Source organism: Lontra canadensis, unplaced genomic scaffold, assembly GCF_010015895.1.
Source record: "Lontra canadensis isolate GAN:19392208 unplaced genomic scaffold, GSC_riverotter_1.0 scaffold88, whole genome shotgun sequence".
Lineage (NCBI taxonomy): Eukaryota > Metazoa > Chordata > Mammalia > Carnivora > Mustelidae > Lontra > Lontra canadensis.
In genome coordinates this window covers 7008694-7029093 of record NW_022631082.1, presented here as the reverse complement: position 1 = coordinate 7029093, position 20400 = coordinate 7008694, and the positions used below count along the sequence as shown (strand labels likewise).

Sequence of the window (20400 nt, the reverse complement as noted above, 5' to 3'; positions counted from 1 at the left end):
TATAGAGCTTTACTTTTTATAACTTAAATTAAAAAAAAAAAAACAATAGATTGGGTTCCCCCTTCCCATTTTCCAAATATACTGTATATTTCAGTATACAATCAAACACGCATTTTCATGACACATAGTATCTCTTATCCCCAAGACTGAATGTGGGTTTGGAGATTGGGGGGCTTGATGATAAATAGGTTTTTTTTCTCATCACAAGAAGTCCGGGGGCTGGAATGGTGGCTCCATGGTGACGTGAAGGACCCCGGTTCATTCTAGCTTTCTACTCTGACATCCTAACCGGACAGAGGGTTTCAGTCTCATGGATGCCTCATGGTCTTAAGACAGCTGCCTCACACTCACAAGAGGGGCCACTGCACACTCCAAACTTGAAGAAGAGAGAGGGAACAAAAAGGGGAAGGATATATATCAGGCTACCACAGAAATCTTCAGCTTATGTCTCATTGGCCTCACTTAAAAGAGGGCTGAAAATATTCTCCACCCAAGAGTATAGAGAATCAGAATGGGGTACGCGGCCAGCAGTGGTTGGCATGGCATGGTTCTGTGGCTTTACTTTTTTCCTCTACCTGAGTGCAGTTGTTGGATAATGTGGGAAGCTGGCAGAAATACTCCCAACCCCTGTGGTATTCTGATATCTCAGGAGACATGATTTCTTGTGTTAAAGTCCACTGCCTGCCCTCTAGGGATTTCTGAACCCCCAAACACACACACACACACACACACACCCTAAAATGTCAACAACAGCCACACCTGGCTCTTTCCTGCTTCTGCAGAGAGTTTGCCAAAGAAAGGGAGCGGGTGGAGAACCGGCGGGCTTTTCTGAAGCTCAGGAGGCAGCAGCAGATTGAACGAGAGCTCAATGGGTACATGGAGTGGATCTCAAAAGCAGGTGAGGCCCTTTCATTCCGAGAGTTTCGGAGCACACAGAGTCCTGCATGCAGCTCACGGGTGGGGGAAGGGAGGGCCTTGATGGCAGGAGAAAGAGGACCTGGTTGGGTGGCCCCGCTTCTCAGCAGCAGGCAATCTGGAGCAGGGTAGAGAAACTTTCAGGGTGACACCAGGATAAGGTGTCACGTAATGGCTGAGGGACTTTTGGTTTACATCCCAGCTCTGCCACCTCCTAGCTGCGAAGCTCACTTCCCTGTGCTCCAATTTCCTTAGTTGTTAAATGGAGATACGATAGCGTCTCCCTTGCAGGGCTGGGGAGCGTGCGGTAAGAGCTTCCAAGCTAAGCCACCAAGCAAGGGCAGGGCCCAACACACAGTGGGTGCGTGTTTATTGGTTCTGCCATTCAGCAGACATTTATGGAGCACCCCCTGTGTATCAGGCACCGTTCTAGGCACTGAGGATATGGCAGTGACCAAAAGACCAAATCCTCACCCTTGGGGCTCCTAAATGTTCTACTGAAGGAGACAGAAAATAAACAAGGGCACTTGGTGTTGAGTGTTCCCCAGTGCTGAGAAGAAAAATAAAACAGCGTAGGAAGTGGAAAAAAGCTGGAGGAGGTGGGGTGGTCCAAACGAGGTGGGGTGGAAATAGCTGAGGAGGTGAGGTTGGAGCAGAACCCAAAGGAAGCCTTGTGGATGTCTAACGAAGGGAGTTCCAGGCAGAGGAAATAGCAAGTGCAAAGGCCCTGAGGTGGGAGCAGCATTGAGTGATAGCCAGGAAACCCGTGTGGCTGGAGCAGAATACGTACAGAGGAAAATGGGAGGAAGCAAGGACCAGGAGGTGACAGGGGACAAATCAGGCAAGGCCTTAAAGGTCACAGTAAAGAAGCTGCATTTCATTTTGAGGGAGACGGTGTTGGCTGCAGTGAAGCTGGGAGTCTGGAAGAACAGAGCAGCGCATTTGTAGCTGGTTGAGTTGCCGCAATCAGCAAGAGGAGAAGGAAGGTGGCTGGGCAGACCCTTCTCCTTCCTGATCCAAGGGAACCCAGCCCAGGAGAGGCCTGCAGGCACTGGAGCTTAACTCTGTGCTCTTCCTCTTTAGAAGAGGTGATCCTCGCGGAGGATGAGACCGACGGGGAGCAGAGGCATCCCTTTGATGGTAACTGCTCTGAACCTGGCTCGGGGGGTGGGGTTGGATCCCAGGGGAGACTACAGCAGCCAGTGCTGGGGGAACAGACTATTTGGTTCTAAGAGACCTTCAGGGAATAGATGCTCAGGGCCCAAGTGACTCCAAGAACAAACACAAGATCAGGTCAGGACCAGGAAGACACAAGCATGGTGCAAATCTGCTTCTTTGGGGCATTTCAGGACCTTGGTGTAGGCTTTACATTTTCTGACCTGCCCTTTGTGCTTGAGCCAGGTGCCTCAGTCTTCCTCATCCATCAAATGGGCACATGAGTAATAATACCTACCTCACCAGGTTGTTTATGGAGATTGCATTAATGCTTGCAAATAGAATGCCTGCAACAGCGCCTGGCCCAGGGTCAGCCCCATCTGTGTTCGCTAAATAGATCAATAGCCAAGAATCCAGCTTACTATTCAGGACAGTCGTCTCCCATGATAGAAATTTGGCTAGACAGAGCAAGGACTTTGGATTAAACAATACCAAGAGTGAAAAGGAAGTAAAGGAGCTGGAGCTTGAGCTCCATAGATTACAAAATAGATTTTACAATTTGGGGGGGAGGGGAAGAGATGGACTCATGGGGGGTGTATGTGACTGAACTCACCGTCCCCTGGAGAGCTCGTGGGGAAGGAATAGAACTTAAATACTGAGGAAAGGCGTCCACAGTCCCATCCTGCCTAGCAAGTGTGCTGAAAGTGTGCTGCTTTCATGGGAGTCTTTGTATGTCTGGTCCCAGGCACCCCCAAAAGGGAAGGGTGGCTGAGAGCCCAGACTTAGACCGAACAGGACTTGGTTCTCATCTTTACCCCTGGGGCAAAGTCATGTGACATCCCTGAGCCTCGGTCTCCACTTTTATAAAATGGGCATACTCTTACTTCCCACCAGCCTGGATGGCCATGAGGATTAGCTAACCCAACAACACATGGCAAGTCCCTGGCCCCAAGAACCCAAGGACACCAAGGTATGGTTCTTTTCTCAGAAAGGGTAACGTCTTTTTCTCTTGCCATGTTTCCATTGTTGGAGCTCTGCGGAGAGCCACCATAAAGAAGAGCAAGACAGACCTGCTCAACCCCGAGGAGGCTGAAGATCAGCTGGCCGACATCGCCTCTGTGGGTGAGTCCCTCCTCCCCCGGCCTGGAGCTCAACTCTCACTGATCGCGGGAAAGATGGGAGCTGGAAGCCTGGGAACCACGTTCCCTCGATTTGGGTCCCTCATCTGACCTCTTTCCACCTGGGTGTCCTGGGGCAGATGACACAATGACGGGAGTAACAGCAGTGCCTATCTCCTAATCCCATTGTGAAAACTTAAAATAATCCACATTAAGCATTTAGCAGGGTGTCTGTCAGAGAATAAGCTCCCAGTCATGGTACTAGGTGTCATTAGTATTCATTGAGGGGCTGCTGTAATTAGGTGCCCGTTGTGAACGAGACAGGAACCAAATCCCTACCCACGCGGAGCATGCAGTCAGTGTAGCACATGGATGTTGAACAGATAATTACTGAAATAAACCTGTCATGGTAATGGCGCCACAGAGGAGACGCCCTGGGTCCGGCCTGCTCTGGAAGAGTGGGGTGTGATCAGGGAAGTCTTCTCGGAGGCGGTGACACTGAAGCTGAGAACTGAAGGATGAGTAGGAGTTCGCTGTGGCAGTGAAAGCAGAGAGGACCATGGGAAAGGCTGTACTCCATCTGTTGCTGTGGGGGACAAACACAAAGGCAGTGTTTGAGGGGGAGCAGACATTTACCCTTTCCCTGCTCACCCCTCCCGATTGAGACTGTGTTGCTTTTGACCTTGTACGAGGAGAATATATTATTTCTTGAAATGGATTTTTAAACCTTCCGGTAATGAAAGTGGGAGAGCATCCAGACAGGGGAAATAACGCATGACTCTGAGGGGAGAAGTCATTTAAACTGTATGGCTGGAGGAAGGAAGAATGGAGGAGAGAGGGAAAGGTGGAGGAGGGAGAGAAGAGGAGGAAGAAAAGAGAGACAAGGAAAAACTAGAGGCAGAGAAACAGGAAGGTGAGGGGAGCCTGGGTGATTCAGTAGAGTATGTATCTCTTGATGCTGAGGTGGTGAGTTCGAGCCCAACGATGGATGCAGAGATGACTTAAAAATAAAATATTCTGGGTGCCTGGCTAAGTGTCCAACTCCTGATTTCAACCCAGATCATGATCTCAGAGTCCTGAGGTCGAGCCCCATAGCCAGCTCTGTGCTGAGCGTGGAGCCTACTTAAAATTCTCTCTCTTTCCCTCTGCCCCTCCGCCCCCCAAAGAAACAGAAGGAAGAAAGGGGAGAAGGGCATTTAACATATACACATAGCTCTAGTCCACAGGCACCAACTGTTCTATACTCTGCTGTTTTCACTCCACCCTAGTTTTTGACCTGAATGCTAAGTTTCGACATCATTCCCACTGCAGTCCCATACTCCAAAAGAGTGCTACACTATAGTTTGCTTGGCTGTGGTTCCGTCATATGGTGTTGGGAGTTGTTTCCAATTTTTGCCCCAACAAGAAGCACCGCGGCGAACATTGATATACAATTACTCCCCCCACCCTTTGGGCGTGTTTCCTTGGGGATAATTACAGGATCAAAGATATTAACAGCTTTTCAACTCATTATTCACAGAGCCATTCTGAGTTTCCAAAGCACTGAACCCATTTATAAACCTGCCAAGTACTCATATGATCACGGATCCCCCCCACCCAACCCCGGCCACTGCGTATTTTCCGTTTAATTTCCTTTGCAGTGAAGTAAGTCTGTAATGATACCTTAAAGCTTGTTTTAATTTGCATTTTTTATTTCTAGTCAAAACACTCTTTTCCTTGTAATGATGAACCCGTCCTATTTCAACTTGTGGACTCTATCTGTTTTCCTCCTTCCAGCAAGTTCAAGAACAGGAGCACTCTGTCAGTGCTCTGTTATTTGATGGGTTCTATCTGGCCCACACCTTTTGCCAATTAGGTTGCTTCCATTTTTTTTTTTTAATGTTTTGTTGTATTTTGATAGGCAGACACATTTTGTTCAGACCTCTTGTTTTAAATGCCAGGTGCTGAAAAAAAAATTGGTATACTCAAGTCAGGATCTCCCCTATGGATAAGATTAGGCACCTGCTCTTAATTGATGGAGAAATTATTTTCATCAGTCATTCTAGAAAAAAGGAAAAAGTTGTACTACTCAGTGTTGGCAAGGATGTGGGGAAATGAGCATTGTCATATGCTGTTGGCAGGAGTGTAATCTGCAGTGTTTCTGATATATGGTTTGGTATTACTTAATTATAGATGTTTATATTCTTTGATCTAGCATTTCCACTTCAAAAGCATTTCTTCCATGTGTGCAAAAGGCCTATGCCTCTTCTCAACAGTGTTGTTTCTGGTGTTCAAAAAAGTGAAAACCAGGGGTACCTGGCTGGCTCAGTCAGGGGAGCATGCAGCTCTTGATCTCAAGGTCGTGAGTTCGAGTCCCACATTAGGTGTAGAGCTTACTTAAAAATATAATATTTTTTTAAAAAGTGAAAACCATGGGGCACCTGGGTGGCTCAGTCTTACTAAGTATCTGGCTTCATTCAGGTTGTGATCTTAGGGTCCTGGGATCGAGCCCCACATTGGGCTCCCTGCCCAGTGGGAAATCTTCTTCTCCCTCTCCTTCTGTAGCACCTCCTTTCTCATGTCTCTCTCTAGCTCTCTTTCTCTCTCTCCCCCTCAAATAAAGAAATAAAACAAAATTTAAAAAAAAAAAAAAAAAAGGAAAACCAGAAACAACCCACATGCCCAGAAATGGGGAGATGACTAAAGAAATTACATTATTTATACATGATGGACTATTACACGGCCAGGAAAAAGAATGAGGTTTCTACTGGCATGGAAAAATGTTTGAAATCAATTTCTCAGTGATAAAAGCAAGTTGCACAGTATTATGTAAAATTTATGATCCCGTTTTAAGAACAATATTAAGTATAAGAGCTACTTAAAAATGTGGAACTCGCTCCTCTCTCCCTGCCTGCCTCTCTGACTACTTGTGATCTCTGTCTGTCAAATAAATAAATAAAATATAAAAAAATGTGGAAATCGAAAAAAAATTTTTAATGTGGAAATTGGAGGATTGCAAGGGATTTTCACTTTCTATGTGACATTTTTCTAAAACATACAAATTAGTGATGGGCATTACTTTTGAAATGAAAAAAAGTAATTAGATAAGTTTAAGTTACTTAAAAGCGACAAAGACTAATTATGAGGAACCTAATGGCTGGCTGTGTGGGCTGGGAGGTATTTGATGGAAAAGCAAAGAAAGCTTCATGAAGGAGGAGTTTTTAAACTGGGTTTTATGCAGAATGGGGTGCATGTATCCATTTATGAGGGCTGCCGTATTTCAATAGCACAGACTGGGGGTTAACAATAGAAATCTGATTTCTCACAGTTCTGGAGGTGAGAAGTCCAGACTAAAATCAAGATATTGACAGGGCCGTGCTGCCCCTAAAGGCTTCAGGGGAGAATCTGTTCCCTGCCCCGTGTGGCTTCTGGAGGATCCTTGGCTTCTATGTTCATTACTCAAGTCTCTGCCTCTGTTTCCACGTGGCCCTCCTGAGCCCCTGTGTGGCTCTTTTCTTTTTATAAGGACACCGTTCGTGGGATTTGGGACCTACCCGAATCAAGTGTGACCTCATCTTAACTTGATTACAACTGCGAAGACCCCTTCCAAGTAAGGTCGTGTTCTCGAGTACCAGGCATTAGGAGTTCAGCACATCTCTCTAAGACACACAGTCCAACCCACAACTTAGGCAGGACCTGTTTCCCATTTACAGAGAATTTTAAGGACCGGTAAATTACCCAAATCCCCAGATCAAGCCTTGGTGGTGACAGACTGCTGTCCTCACCAGAGAACATTCTAGACTGCTACTGGCCACCTGTAGCTCTTGATCCCTTAAGTACAGCTGGTGAGAACCAAAATGTGCTTCATTCTAATACATCAGATCTGGAAGTCCTAGTACCCAAAAAAAAAAAAAAAAAAAAGTTGTAAACTATCTCCTTAACATAGATTTATACTGATGCTATGCAGAAATTATATCTTGGATCTGTTGGGTTTCATAAAATCTTTTATATCTTTAAGGGGTGCCTTAAATTTTTAAGGGGCGCCTGGGTGGCTCTGTCATTAAGCATCTGCCTTCGGCTCAGGTCATGATCCCAGGGTTCTGGGTTCGAGCCCCACACCAGGCTCCCTGCTTGGCGGGAAGCCTGCTTCTCCCTCTTCCATTCCCCCTGCTTGTGTTCCCTCTCTCACTGTGTCTTTCTCTGTCAAATATATAAAATCTTTTGGGACACCTGGGTGGGTCAGTGGGTTGGGCCTCTGCCTTCGGCTCAGGTCATGGTCTCAGGGTCCTGGCATCAAGCCCCACATCAGACTCTCTGCTCAACAGAGAGCCTGCTTCCCCTCCTCTCTCTCTGCCTGCCTCTCTGCCTGCTTGTGATATCTCTCTCTCTCTCTCTCTGTCAAATAAATAAATAAATAAAATCTTTAATATATATATATATATAATCTTTTAAAAATGTATTTTTAAGATCTAAAGATTGCCCACAATTATAATTCCAGACCACAGAGATAAGGATGGGTCAAGGTGGAGCGCGAAATACAACACAGATGACAATGCACAGCTAGTACAGGCTTAGCATGTAGTAGGTGTTCAATTAACATTTGTTTCTCTCTCCCTTCCTCATGAGTGCTGGGATTGAGGGATGTGTCTCCAGGCCAGTGATCAGGAAAAACTTGCTCCATAAGTTGGCGTGTGAACCACATCCTCACTGTAGCTCTTGGGGTTATAAAAGAAGATTATCATGGCCAATAAGCATAATGTGCCAGCATCATGCTAAGGTGCATTCCTCCCCACAGCTCTACGAGGTAGGAAGTGTGGTTGTCCCCAGTTTACAGATTGAGACACTGGAGCACCAAGATGCAAGGTGACTTGCCCAAGGTCATTTGGTGGTTGGTGAAAGAACCAACTTTTCAGGGTGGCTCCAGCAGGAGTAGGGATGGGGACCCTCTTGCCCAGTGACTGAGCTCTACCCCAACTCTCTTTCTCTCCCTCCTCCCCACGGAGCATTTAAACCTGACCTGAGACCTTCAAGAATCTCATTCCTCTCTGCCACACCCTGTGGATGCCTGCGGGTCTGGGCACACCTTCAGGAGCTACAGAGACCGGGGCCAGAAATGTCCCAAGTGGAAAGGCCCTTGAAGAGCCACCCTGGGGTTCTCAATGCCTGTGAGGTCAGGCAGGTGATAGACATGAGAGAGGGGTCCAGCCACCATGCCTGGCCCGCTGCTGCTGAGTAGAATTTGGTGACCAGGAAGGAAGTGGCATCCTGCGAGATGTCTGCTGTGTCCCGTGCCTGCCTGGGGGGATGGGGTTGGTGCACAAGCTGCGTGGATGAACGCATAACTGGACACATCAGCTAATGGATACATGGGTCAGTGAACACGCTTGTGAACAGAGGAAGGAGTGAATGGGCCAAAGCACAATAAACAAACAAATGAGTGCAACTGAAGGTTTTCAAGAAGAAATCATTTAGAAGATTAAATCAGTTCATCCAAAACCAAGCTCCGAACCTCCCCACAAACCCGTCCACACTCACCGGATGATGGCAGCTCTGTCCCTCCAGGGGCTCAGACCCAAAACCTTGGCTCCTCCCTTTCTCTCACACCCACACTTGATCCCGCAGTGGGTGTTGTCATCTCCGTTAAGTAACACATCCCTAATCTGCCCACTCTTCTGCTTTCTCTGCCACCTTGGAGCCAAGTGGCGTCATTGCTGGCCTGGACCAGGGCTGTCCCCTCCTCTCTGTTCCTGCCCCGATCTTCCACAGTCTGTTCCCCCCATGCCTGCCCAGGGGTGCTTGTGAGCCCCTGAGTCAGGTCCCGTCCCTCCTCTGCTCAAACCTCTGTGGTCCTCATCTCATTCAGAGCAAAAGCCCAAGTTCTCTGCACAGCCCATAATGCACTGCTTTTTCCACACTGTCCTCTCCCTGTCCTCACCACCTCCTTCTCTCCCCCTCAACCACTCCACTCCAGCCATACTGGTTTCCAGATGCCACTCCCCAAATAAACCAGGAGGCATATTTCTGCCTCAAGACCTGTTAACTCTTCTTACAATACTGAGATGATTTAGGTCAACACCTTCACCTTGACTGCTTGACTTAATATGGCAGATTGTCCCATGGCCCTTCCTGGGGTTCCCCATCCCGTTACACTACTGTTTCTTTTTCCCCAAAGTATTTTGTAACTTCCCTCACACTACTAATTTACTTTTTATTGTATTTGCTGTCTCTCTCCCCTAATGGAGATTGGGCCCAGAAAGCCAGGGCTCTGTCTGTTAACTAGTGTGTCTGGAACACCTAGAATAGAGTCTGGCACATAGTAGATGTTCCACAAGTAAAAGTATATGCAGGCGGATCCCTTGGAGGCTCATTCCTCGGTGATCATGCCTAAAGTGAGGTGTCCATGAAAACTAGGGTCCGATTCACACCTCTTCCTGGAGGCTTCCCAAGCATGAAGCTCTGCTGCTTGCCTCTGCACTGAGGGTCCTGAGCTCATTCCTCATCCCCCACTGTGGTATGACCCCCAGAATCATCAGATGTGACCAGGAGAAGGAGACACAGAAAGTTGACTCCATCATTGAAGAGCCGTCTGCCTACCCCCGACATCCAGAGGGCTCATTGGGTATTTCCGCCTTCTTGTTAGCTCCATCTCTGGAAAGCTAAGCCCTGGGTCATGATCATTCCCTCGGGCCAGAGTGCTCACCGGGGAGGCTAATGGATCCCCTGGCCAGATTCCGTGCCTGGGCCGCACATCAGTTAATTTCCCTCACAGGAACACCCTGACATTCTATATCCTTTCCTTGGCAGGGTCTCCCTTCGCCCGAGCCAGCATTAAAAGTGCCAAGCTGGAGAACTCGACTTTTTTTCACAAAAAGGAGAGGAGGATGCGTTTCTACATCCGCCGCATGGTCAAAACTCAGGCCTTCTACTGGACTGTGCTCAGTCTGGTAGCCCTCAACACGCTCTGTGTTGCTATTGTTCACTACAACCAGCCCGAGTGGCTCTCCGACTTCCTCTGTGAGTACCACCAGGCCCTGCCCCCACCCACTCCCTAATCCCTTCCTTATACCTTTTCCCCTTGTCCTCCTCTGGTGGCGTGTGTTCCTTCCTTGGCTCACGTTGAATCTGTCCTTTCAGTTGGACATGTCTATAACTGCTACCACAATATCAGAGCCCAACTTCTTTGGGCCTGGGGGCTGGAAGCTGGAATTCAGGACACCAAATACTACAGTGGTGCTTTTTTAGGAGAGAGCCATAGGGGTGAGAGGGGCATTAGAAGAGAGACAGAAAAGGGTTGAGACCACAGGACAGCCAGATAGAGACAGAAACACGCATCTAATTAATAGGCATATTTCTAAGGATGTTAAAATAAGTAATTTGTGGTTGAGAGATGGGATGCTTTAGGGACAAAGAGTGGCCCTTATGTTGTCCCCATTCTCTCTGCTCATTTCTGACACTCTCAGCTTCTCTCCTCTTCTTTCAAACCTTCTGCTTTCCCCCCCTTTCCTCTCTTGCCCTTTTTGACTTCCTTAAGCCTGGAATTCATTTCTAGAAGATTTCCTCCAACAAGTGTGAGGGCATCTTTCTCCCTCAGTAGGTACAAGGACCCCTAAGGAAGGCTTTGCCCCACTGGGCCTATTCCCAGATTCCGGGAGTTAGCATAAGACAGTATCAAAGTCGATGGCCAGGTGGGGGTGAGGAGAAGCAGTGGAAGGTAGGGAGACTTCTGACTAGGATTTAAAAAACAAAGAGTTCTGAGGAATCAATAAGAATAGTGTCTGGCCAGTGAGGAAGGCAAGTGCATGCCCTGGCTCTGACTTCTGAACCCCAAGAGATTTCCCTAAACCTTTTTGCCTGCTGGCTACTCTCCTCCCGCATGTTTGTGAACTTAGGTCTGTGGCTTCTTTCCCCTTCTGACCTGATTTGGAATTCACCCAGACAGCCACTGGAGGTAGTCTAGTCTTCAGGCTAGAGAGGCCCGGAAGCCTGGTCCAGGTCATTGTTTCCTTGTAACCTTTCTCGTTCTCAGTCACATTTGTTGACCCCTCAGGACACCCCCCAGGGACCAGCTCTCCTTCTGAGAGCCCTGACCTAGTTCCAACCTTAGTAATTGCTTTGGTCCCCCTGGAGTCTTACAAATGAGGACTCTTTACTTCTTGTCTTAACCTCCTCTATAGTCTATTTTTAATCTCCTATATTCTCCACACTAATCACTTTGCTCTGTCTATCCTGGTTCAGGAGCAGGGGGTTGGGACTTCCTGCCCTGGGACTCTGTGTCTGTAACGGTCCTCTAATTATCCCCAGTTGAGAAAACTGAGACACAGAGAGGTTAAGTAACTTGCCCAGGGTCACACAGCTAGTAAGTGACAAAGCCAGGATTTGAACCTAGAATCCAAGTTGTGTCTGATGACAGATCCCTTCCCTGGTCACCAGGTGACCTGGATTCTCAGTGTCTGCACTGCTCCTAACTCATCATGTGACCCTGCACAAGTCACTCCCATCATCCCTCAGTTGAAAGCATCTTCATTTATAAAGCACCCTTTTCTTTTATTTGCCACTAAGAAATAAAGCAGTGCTACCATCTTAAACTGGGACATGTCAATTTTAAGATATACCCCGAATTCACAGATGTCAAACTGAAAAAAGTGTTTGTCTTGGAATCAGTGAAGAGTGGTAGTTTCTTGGGGTCTTGAATTTCTCATCTGGAAATTGGAGTTGACGGCCCTGAAAGTTCTTCCGGACCCATCAGTGCTATAGACAATTCTCTCAGGTCTTGTGCATTGCCAGATATCAGGTTTCCATGGTAACTGGGAAGCAAGCACCTCAGAAACTCTTAAGTACTCCAAGAGTTGTTTCTGGTGGTGCTTAGAATACACCAGATGTTGTAGACAGATTCCCCTCACTGATATTTTGGTCTGATGATCCTGGAGACCCTGATTTCCTTCAGATCCTAGGAGTTCCCTTGAGTCCAAAAAACTAAGGGGAAGTTTCAATCAGGAATGAGTGTGAAGGACCTTGACAGTTCAAACCATCTCTTAAAAGAATGATATAATAAACACCCTTGACTTTCAAACAGAATTAGTTATGTGACCAAAATTGATATTCTTGGAAGTTTGGGTCCTCCAGCTTCCTTTCTATATGTTTTCTTCCCCTCAAACCCCGCCATATCCCCCCTTCCCATCCACTGGGTGAGTATTCATACCTTTCCTGATGACTCCTCTTCCCACCCTACCAAGAAAGCTCTCTGAGAACGGGTCCTGAAATTAGCCATGTCTTTGCTGGAGCAAAAAATTACCCTTATGTGACCTCTCCCCAGGGCATTTACACCATTATGCCTTCTCAACAAAGAACAAGAATGCTTTATCTTGTTCAAGACTTTTAGACATCAGTAAGACAGGATTTTTCCAGGGGACCTCAGATGGGTTTTCCAAGTTGGGAGAAAAGCTGTACCTTAGATGGGCTGCCCTTGAGTCTCCAGCTAAATCCCTGACACAAGGATTACTAAAAGGACACCATTATGATTTCTATTTCTGTTTTTCCTTTCAAGCTCAGGAATATAAAAGTGGATTGATCATCATTCTTAGATTATGACACACTAGCATCCTGGGACCATTGTTATTTTGTTAGTTAGTCAGTTAGTTTGTTAGTTCATTAGTTTTAAAAACATGGTAAGCACCCAGAAACCCACCAGCCAGCACAAAACCTAGGTCCTTGGCCATGTTCCATGTCCAGCCCTTCTCACTGAACCAGGGCAAAAACTACAAGGTGGAGAGCCACAGAACTTTTCCTCACTCCTTTTTAAGATTAGTCCGGCAACGGTGGGTTGGAGGGTGGGGGGTGGGCAATTGTTGTTCCTCCCCTTTAACAGAGGAGAAACTGAGGCCCACGGAAAGGAAGCCTTGCATAATCTTTGGCTGAGGCCACCAACAACTGTCCTCTGTCCCTGCCTCCCAGGCCAGAGCAGGACGGGATAGCTATTAACAGGAAAGTCAGAGCCACATGGAACCACCCCCACCCCACAAACCTAACCTCCTCTCTGTTTCCCCCCACTCCTTTCTAGACTATGCAGAATTCATTTTCTTAGGACTCTTTATGTCCGAAATGTTTATAAAAATGTACGGGCTTGGGACGCGGCCTTACTTCCACTCTTCCTTCAACTGCTTTGACTGTGGGGTAAGTGCTCTGGTTGGTAAGGAAGTCATTTCTCCAGCTCTTACCTAGCATGGCTGAGGCCTGGGGACATCAGAAAGGGAATGATAGGGGTCATCCCTGGATGCGAGAGACTCAGCTGAATGCGGAAGGAATGAGAGGGTGATCCCAAATATTGCTGGAGATGCAGAGCTCCCCAAACGTTTAGCCAACTGCCAGTGGGAGGGAGGTGTGCAGACCTTCCTTTGTAGGGGAGACTTGGCAATTCTAGGGGTTCACACAAGAGCAACTCACAAGAATGATCTGTGTGGCTGTGTTTGTAACAGTCCCAAACCGAATAACCCAACATCCCTTTACAGTAGCACGGATAAATAAATAAGCTGTGACATAGCCATATAATGGAATTCTCCACGGGGATGAGAGACAACCAGCAACAGTCACACCCAACAGCTGGGTGAATTTCACCTGCATGGTATTGCACAAAAGGAGGCAGACCCTGACAAAAATCAGTCCGTACAGCATGTTTCTGCCCATGGGAGTTCAAATGGATAAAATTAAAGTGTATTGGCTAGGGATGATGCTTGAAAACTTTAAAAAGGCAAGGACCTCGAAAACATTATGCTAAGTGAAAGAAGCCAGACCCAAAAGGTCACATACTGCATAATTCCATTTAAATGAAATGTCCTGAACAGGCAAATCCATTGAGACCGGAAGCAGATTAGTGGTTACTGGGGCGGTGGAGGGATGGGGGCAGTGCTCATGGGGTTGGACTCCCTTTTGGAGGCGATGAAAATATTTTGGTAACTGGAGAGGAGTGAAGGTCACATAACTCTGTGAATGTGCTAAATGCCACTGAGTTACGTGCTTCAGATGGTGAGCTTTGTCTTATGTGAATTTCACTTCAATTTTTTAAAGATGCTAGGAAATGGTTATTACAAAATTCAGGATGGTGGTTATCTCTAGGGGTCTCTCGAGGCTTCTGGGGTGTTGACATGTCCTCTTTCTCGATGGAGATGGCAGTGACACGGATCTTCACTTTGCAGTTGTGCATTTCGGGAATTCTTTGCTCAGCGTGACCTATTAATCAACTTCAAGAAAGGGATGAGAGGAGTCTGAGACCCTCCCCCTGTTCCCATCCAGGGGCTAGCGTGGTTGGATTCCTGCAAGCTTTAGAGCCAGGGCATGTTTTCAAGGTCCCTGGACACAAGACCAGGTTCTCTGTTCTAGGTTATCATCGGGAGCATCTTCGAGGTCATCTGGGCCGTCATAAAACCCGGCACATCCTTTGGAATCAGCGTGTTACGAGCCCTCAGGTTATTGCGTATTTTCAAAGTCACAAAGTAAGTCCTTGAAGCTCCCTGGCATCCCAGCAGGGGTGGGGATGGGGACCAGGGCTGGAGCCCCCTCCAGCGCGGTGGGAAGTGGGCTCAGCTCTCCTGTCCTCACCGCCCCTCCCCCACCTGGCCGCTGTTGGCAGGTACTGGGCATCTCTCAGGAACCTGGTCGTCTCTCTTCTCAACTCCATGAAATCTATCATCAGCCTGTTGTTCCTCCTTTTCCTGTTCATCGTTGTCTTCGCCCTTTTGGGAATGCAACTCTTTGGTGGCCAGTAAGTGCTGAGGAGATTCTTCGACTTCTGCTTGCCTCGGGTCAAGTGCCCCCAGACCCAGGTCTGAAGCGTCCGGAGACTCAGGCTCACCTCCATCCCTCAGACCACCCTCCGCATGGCCTGGATGTCCAATGCACTCACCCTGGGGTACCAGTCAGGGGCCCCGGGTACCAGTCAGGGGGTCCTTCCGGAGAACAGAGATGCTGGAGATGTTGCCCTGGAGACAGGATGCTGAGCCAAGCCCTCAGAGCACCCAGGGTGGGGCCAACGTGAAATGCCTGTGTCCTCCCTGCAGGTTTAATTTTGATGAGGGGACTCCTCCTACCAACTTCGACACTTTTCCAGCAGCAATAATGACAGTGTTTCAGGTACGGTCTTCACCCAGCCCCACGGGGAGATGCCCCTTGGTGTCAAAAGATTAACGCTCCCATTCAGTATACAAGGGGCTTCCTTAAATCCCTCCTTCTCCGCTTTGCCTTGCCCCTCTATTTTAAAATACAGGTTTTATCATTAATTCAGGTATGGTGAGCCAACAGATCAGTGGACCACTGCCACTGGACAGACAGTTTGTTATACTTGCAGAACCCAAGAGAGGGAGTACATGCTTGCCACACAGGGCCACACCAGGAAGCCCCAGGGTCGTCAGGAAGCAAAGGGAGGGGGAACACGAACCCAAGGCTTTGATTGTGGTTTCTGCAGGAGGGATCGGCAAGACAGGCTAAGCAGATTCAGAATTGGCTAGTTTGAATGATCTCAGTGGGCTCTGGGCATCAGGGCTGTCTTGCTTGGGTTGGCTGGTACCCGCTCTGAGTGCCTAGGGCAGGGGATTTTGGGATCTAAGTGTAAGAGCCTCTGGAGAAAGTGGTTGGGAGTACAGGCTCTGGATTGACTGGTTTGCATTTGAAAAGTGTGCTCACAAGCAAGTTGATTACTATTAGTAGGAATTAGCCAGCCCTAATTCCCTCCAAGGTCAGCAAGCCACGTCCCCCCATGTCAAAGCATCAGAATAGAGGAAGTAAAAGACAGGGTGTAGCAATAGGCCCATCCTCCTCAGATTGGAAGACATCCTGATCCCATATTCTAAGGCAAATAGACCTTTGAGTGGTCTCCCCAAACCAACTTCTGCACCGACGTGGACATATGCCCTGACATCTGGGACTATCCTAGCTGGGACCACCAGAGCCTTTCTGGTAGTTTCTGCCTCTTTGGGGTGAGGGGACAGAGAGTATATGGAAAGTATGACTTCACTCTCTCCCACTCCTGGGAGGGTAGTTTCTAAATGAGACCCCCTAGACCAGGGTTGGAAAGGGCAACCGTCCATGAAGTTCTGAGCCCCCATATGCATGACTGTTAGCAGCTGTAATCACCACCCACGTATCTTTAGCACAGGGCTTCTTGTCCAAGAGGGATTCTGTCCTCCAGGGACACTTGGAAGTTCTGGAAGCATTACTGGGTGTCACAGCTCTGGGGGAGGGATGCTGCAGGCCTCTGGTGGGTGGAGGCCAGGGCCGTGGCTCAGCTCCCCACTGTACACAGGACAGCCCCACCATAGAGAGTGACCCAGCCCCAAATGTCAGCAGCACTGAGGCTGAGAAGCCTGCATTAACGGATTGACATTTTTGGAGTTCTTTCACATTTACTTTATCCTTATGAAAATATTATAAAGGAGGGAAGCTGGATTTTTTTTTTTCCAATGAGCATGGCTGTCCCCTCAATGCATCCCATAAGCATCTGGGTAACTTATCTTAGTTCCTGCATCCCTGTACCTCATGCGTCCTCTGGTCACTGGCTCCCGCCCTGCCCACAGGCCCAGCAGTCCAGAAGGACCAATGACAATTTGGTTTAAGTGACAGAGTTTGGGAGGCTGGAAGTGCGTGACCAGGGCACTCACGGGGTCTGTTCCTGGGTAGGACTCTCTTCCTGGTTTGTGGATGGTCACCTCCTTATCTGGCACAGAGAGAGAGAGACAGAGCGTGTTCTCTGGTGTCTATTCTTAGAAAGAACGGCACCGATCCCATCCCGAGAGACCCACCAGCGTGTGACCTCACCTCCCCCATCCCCAAATACTGTCCCATCAGGGTTGAGAGCTTCAAGCAATGCATTTAGGGGGCACAACTCCCATCTGTAACAAATCCCCTTATCGCACAAGGGAAGACAGAGTTGCAGGAAGATTTGTGGCTCCCCCAAGGTCACCTTTTCCTAGAATCCGGGCAGAGGGCCCCTCAGGACAGGGATGGCCCTTCCCACTCACAAACGAGATGAGACCCCCCCACCCAAGACGAGGGCCCAGGAAGAGCCACCACAGGCAGGTTCCAGCTCCCCAGCTGCGTCTCCGCGGGGCCTGTGGCTGAGAGGGGCTGGCTGTGTGTTTCTCCATCCCCTTTCAGATCCTGACGGGCGAAGACTGGAATGAGGTCATGTATGACGGTATCAAGTCTCAGGGGGGCGTGCAGGGCGGCATGGTGTTCTCCATCTACTTCATCGTGCTGACGCTCTTCGGGAACTGTATCCTCCGTGGGGGAGGTGGGGCAGGCCTGGGCGGCTGGTGGAGCAGGTGGGCGGGATGGAGAGGGTGCTGGGGTGGGGGGTAGTTACCCGGGAGGTTCCGAGTAGCCAGGGTCCCAGTGGCGGTGCTTTCCCTGACTCCAGCGCCTGCAGACACCCTCCTGAATGTGTTCTTAGCCATCGCGGTGGACAATTTGGCCAACGCCCAGGAGCTCACCAAGGTGGAGTTGGTGGGAGAACGTTTCTCCCTGTGGCAAAGTTACCACCCGCTCGTGGCAGATCAGGACTGGGCTGGGCGTGGGGGCTGTGGACAGGGTTAGAGCTTTCGCCCTGGATGCACTGGGCCAGGGAGGAGGCCCACCCGCTCCCCGAAACGGACTGTCCCTCACCAAGCGGATTCCACAACAGAGGAGGTGGAAGGCGGTAAGGCAGCAGGTCTGCCGCAGGAAACAGATGGCAGACTCCACTGGAGTGCCCCTTATAGGGAGTGGGCGGCATCAAGGGACCTCCAAGGAATGGTGTAGCCCCCCGGCTAGCAGGCACTGTCACCACCCTAGAGCTGAAAGGATGGGACAGATGGACTAGAACCCGCATAGGGCCCTGAGGCTCAATGTCTGAACCCGGGAGCTTGGGAGCTGGCCAGACTTTGCCTCCAAGTGACTGGAGTAAAGAATTAATTGATGCTCACAGTGCCAGGCATTGCTGCCATCTCCCTTTTGAAGAAGGGGAAACTGAGGCTCAGAAAGGCAGAGTCACTGGCCCCAGATGGTAGGATAATAACAGGTGCTATTTATAGCATCACACAACACACATCAGGCACTCAACCCGGTTCTTGCTGTACAGTAGGTGCTCAATAAAGGAAGCCTGTGTTAGTCACTAGGCACGATCTGGCCCTAGAGCTTTCACTGGACAGAGCTGGTAAAAGGAAGGCTGGGAATCCAGGCCTGGCAAGCTCCAGAACCCGAGTTTTCTACCTACAGGCTCTGCTGGCTTTTGCTGGAGCCCCAGCTGAGCAAGAAGAGATACAAAGTAACAACCACAGTGAGAGATGGGGATTTACTCCGCTTCCCATTTCACAGATGGGAAAGCTGAGGTCCAGAGGGGTTCAGTGACCTTGCCGCATAACTAGGAGCTGAGAAAGGAGAGATGCGATGCCCTCAAGGAGCAGAAATGAGAGAAGAGCAGAGGAAAATGAAGTCAGGAGACAATTTTGGGAGACGGGGCTGAGAACCATCCATGCGAGAAGTCCAGTTATCACTCCTATCAGTAATGTTGAATTGCCCTGGGCAAAACTTTCTGGCTGATGCCCCTTCGAGCAGCTTCACACTTCCCTGGGACTCGGGTCCAGCTCAGCTAGGCACAGAGGAGGCAACATAACTTTCAGTCACACAGCTCACCGCCCTGGGATAGCGCATGAGCAGGGCCATGGGGAATGGTTATACAGGTTGTGCATTGTGCAAAGGAAGCCAGGCACCCTTTTTTGCGATTTGAAAGGAAGGGGTTGGGAAACAGCCCCATCCCTTTAAGAGAACATGTGCAGAGCCTTCCTGTCCGCCCAGGAGGGCCAGGCCTAGGGCATCCCTCCACTTCACGGCCCCAGCTCCCGAGCCTCGAGGTGTTGAACCGAATTGAGTGGACGCTGCCAAACCCTCCATCTGTTGGCCCTGGCAGGAGGGAGAGAGAGTTTCCTGGGCCCCGCTCCAAGTGGGGGGGGGAAACGGAAGTCTCTGCTACCCCAAGCACACGGCCCCGGGCCTGGTCACCATGGTGCTGGCTAGCTGCAGAGGCTGATTGGACCTTGTGCTCATCCAGGCTCCAGGAGCCTATCCTCAGAGGTTGTCGCTGGGAAGGGGGTGCGTCAGGAGGCTGGGAGCAGGGGAGCAAGAGAGGCAAGACCGTCTGTGGAGAACGGACCTTCTCTTCCAGACCCACACTGTTTCCTTCATTTATTCCACAAGCATTTCTTGGGTCTTTCATACGAGGCAGGTACCCTGGTAAGCCCCTGGGGTGTTTCATCTCATTGAATCTTCACAGAAACCCCAAGAAGCAAATTTACAGACTGTGTCATTCATCCAAAAGCATTTATCGAGCACCTACTATGAGCATGGCCTGTTCTAGGAGCCAAAGACGTGGCAGTGAACAGAAGAGGCAGAAATCCCCACCCTCACTGGGGCTGATATTCCAGCGGGAGAGACAGACAAGAAATAAATTTGTCAGATGGGGAGAAGTGCTGGGGAGATGAGGGAGGGAGGGAAAGTCGGGGAGGGTGGAAATTTTAGGTGAGGCTGGTGAGGCCCGGAGAGGAGAGGCGACTTGCCTGACATCAACAGTAAGCGGAGGAGCTGGGGTCTGAAGTCAGGTGGGTCTAGAACCTACGTCCTTTGCCACATTCACGGCTGCTTAAACTTGACCCATGCTTGATACTCACCCGGGCGCTTGTTGAAGATGCAGACTCCAGGGCCCAGTCCAGGCTTTCCTGGGGGGCTGGGAGTCTGCATTTGCAGTGCCACTAAGGCGAGAGGTCCAGGGACCGGGCTCTGAGAAATGCTGAGTGAGGTGCCAAGGAGGAAGGGAGGCCTTATGAGAAGGGGTGGCCGGCCGGGTCTTACCTCCGTGTTGTCACTGGCAGAGTGTCCTGATCTGACCACTTCCCAGGTGGTAAGGTTGCTGCTTGCCCCAGAGATCCCCGCACAGGGGGAGAGGTGCCCTGCCGTCAGCATGACTCTTCTTACGGGTGGGTTCATCTCTGGCCATTTCTTTCTCGTTGCTTTTTCTTTGCTTTTTCTTTGTTGGCTTTTCTGTTTTACGAATGAGGCCCCGCATGAAGGCTGAAGAAGGATTTAAAGCCCCAAAACATCTTTTTCTGTATGTATTTTTAAAACCTCTTCCCCCATCCTCCTCCTCTCTGAACCTAACCGGCTGAGAACATAAGCTCCTCTCCTGATTCCCCTTCTGGAGGCTGTCAGCAGTGCA

At 49.4% G+C, this 20400-nt stretch overlaps 1 protein-coding gene across 20 annotated transcripts in view; it reads left to right on the top strand.

The window, feature by feature from the left end:
• CACNA1A (calcium voltage-gated channel subunit alpha1 A) overlaps positions 1 to 20400 on the top strand; it is a 284022-nt gene that overhangs the window by 187463 nt on the left and 76159 nt on the right. For 15 of the 20 annotated variants that reach the window (XM_032835843.1, XM_032835846.1, XM_032835854.1 and 12 more), the window contains 10 exons: positions 783 to 898; positions 1999 to 2055; positions 3097 to 3192; positions 9972 to 10181; positions 13225 to 13337; positions 14541 to 14653; positions 14791 to 14922; positions 15218 to 15290; positions 17310 to 17427; positions 17581 to 17648. In XM_032835843.1, the coding sequence (XP_032691734.1) occupies positions 783 to 898; positions 1999 to 2055; positions 3097 to 3192; positions 9972 to 10181; positions 13225 to 13337; positions 14541 to 14653; positions 14791 to 14922; positions 15218 to 15290; positions 17310 to 17427; positions 17581 to 17648 (1096 nt within the window). The remainder of the gene's footprint in view (positions 1 to 782; positions 899 to 1998; positions 2056 to 3096; positions 3193 to 9971; positions 10182 to 13224; positions 13338 to 14540; positions 14654 to 14790; positions 14923 to 15217; positions 15291 to 17309; positions 17428 to 17580; positions 17649 to 20400) is intronic. The other 5 variants (XM_032835845.1, XM_032835852.1, XM_032835853.1 and 2 more) reach the window with 2 other exon arrangements.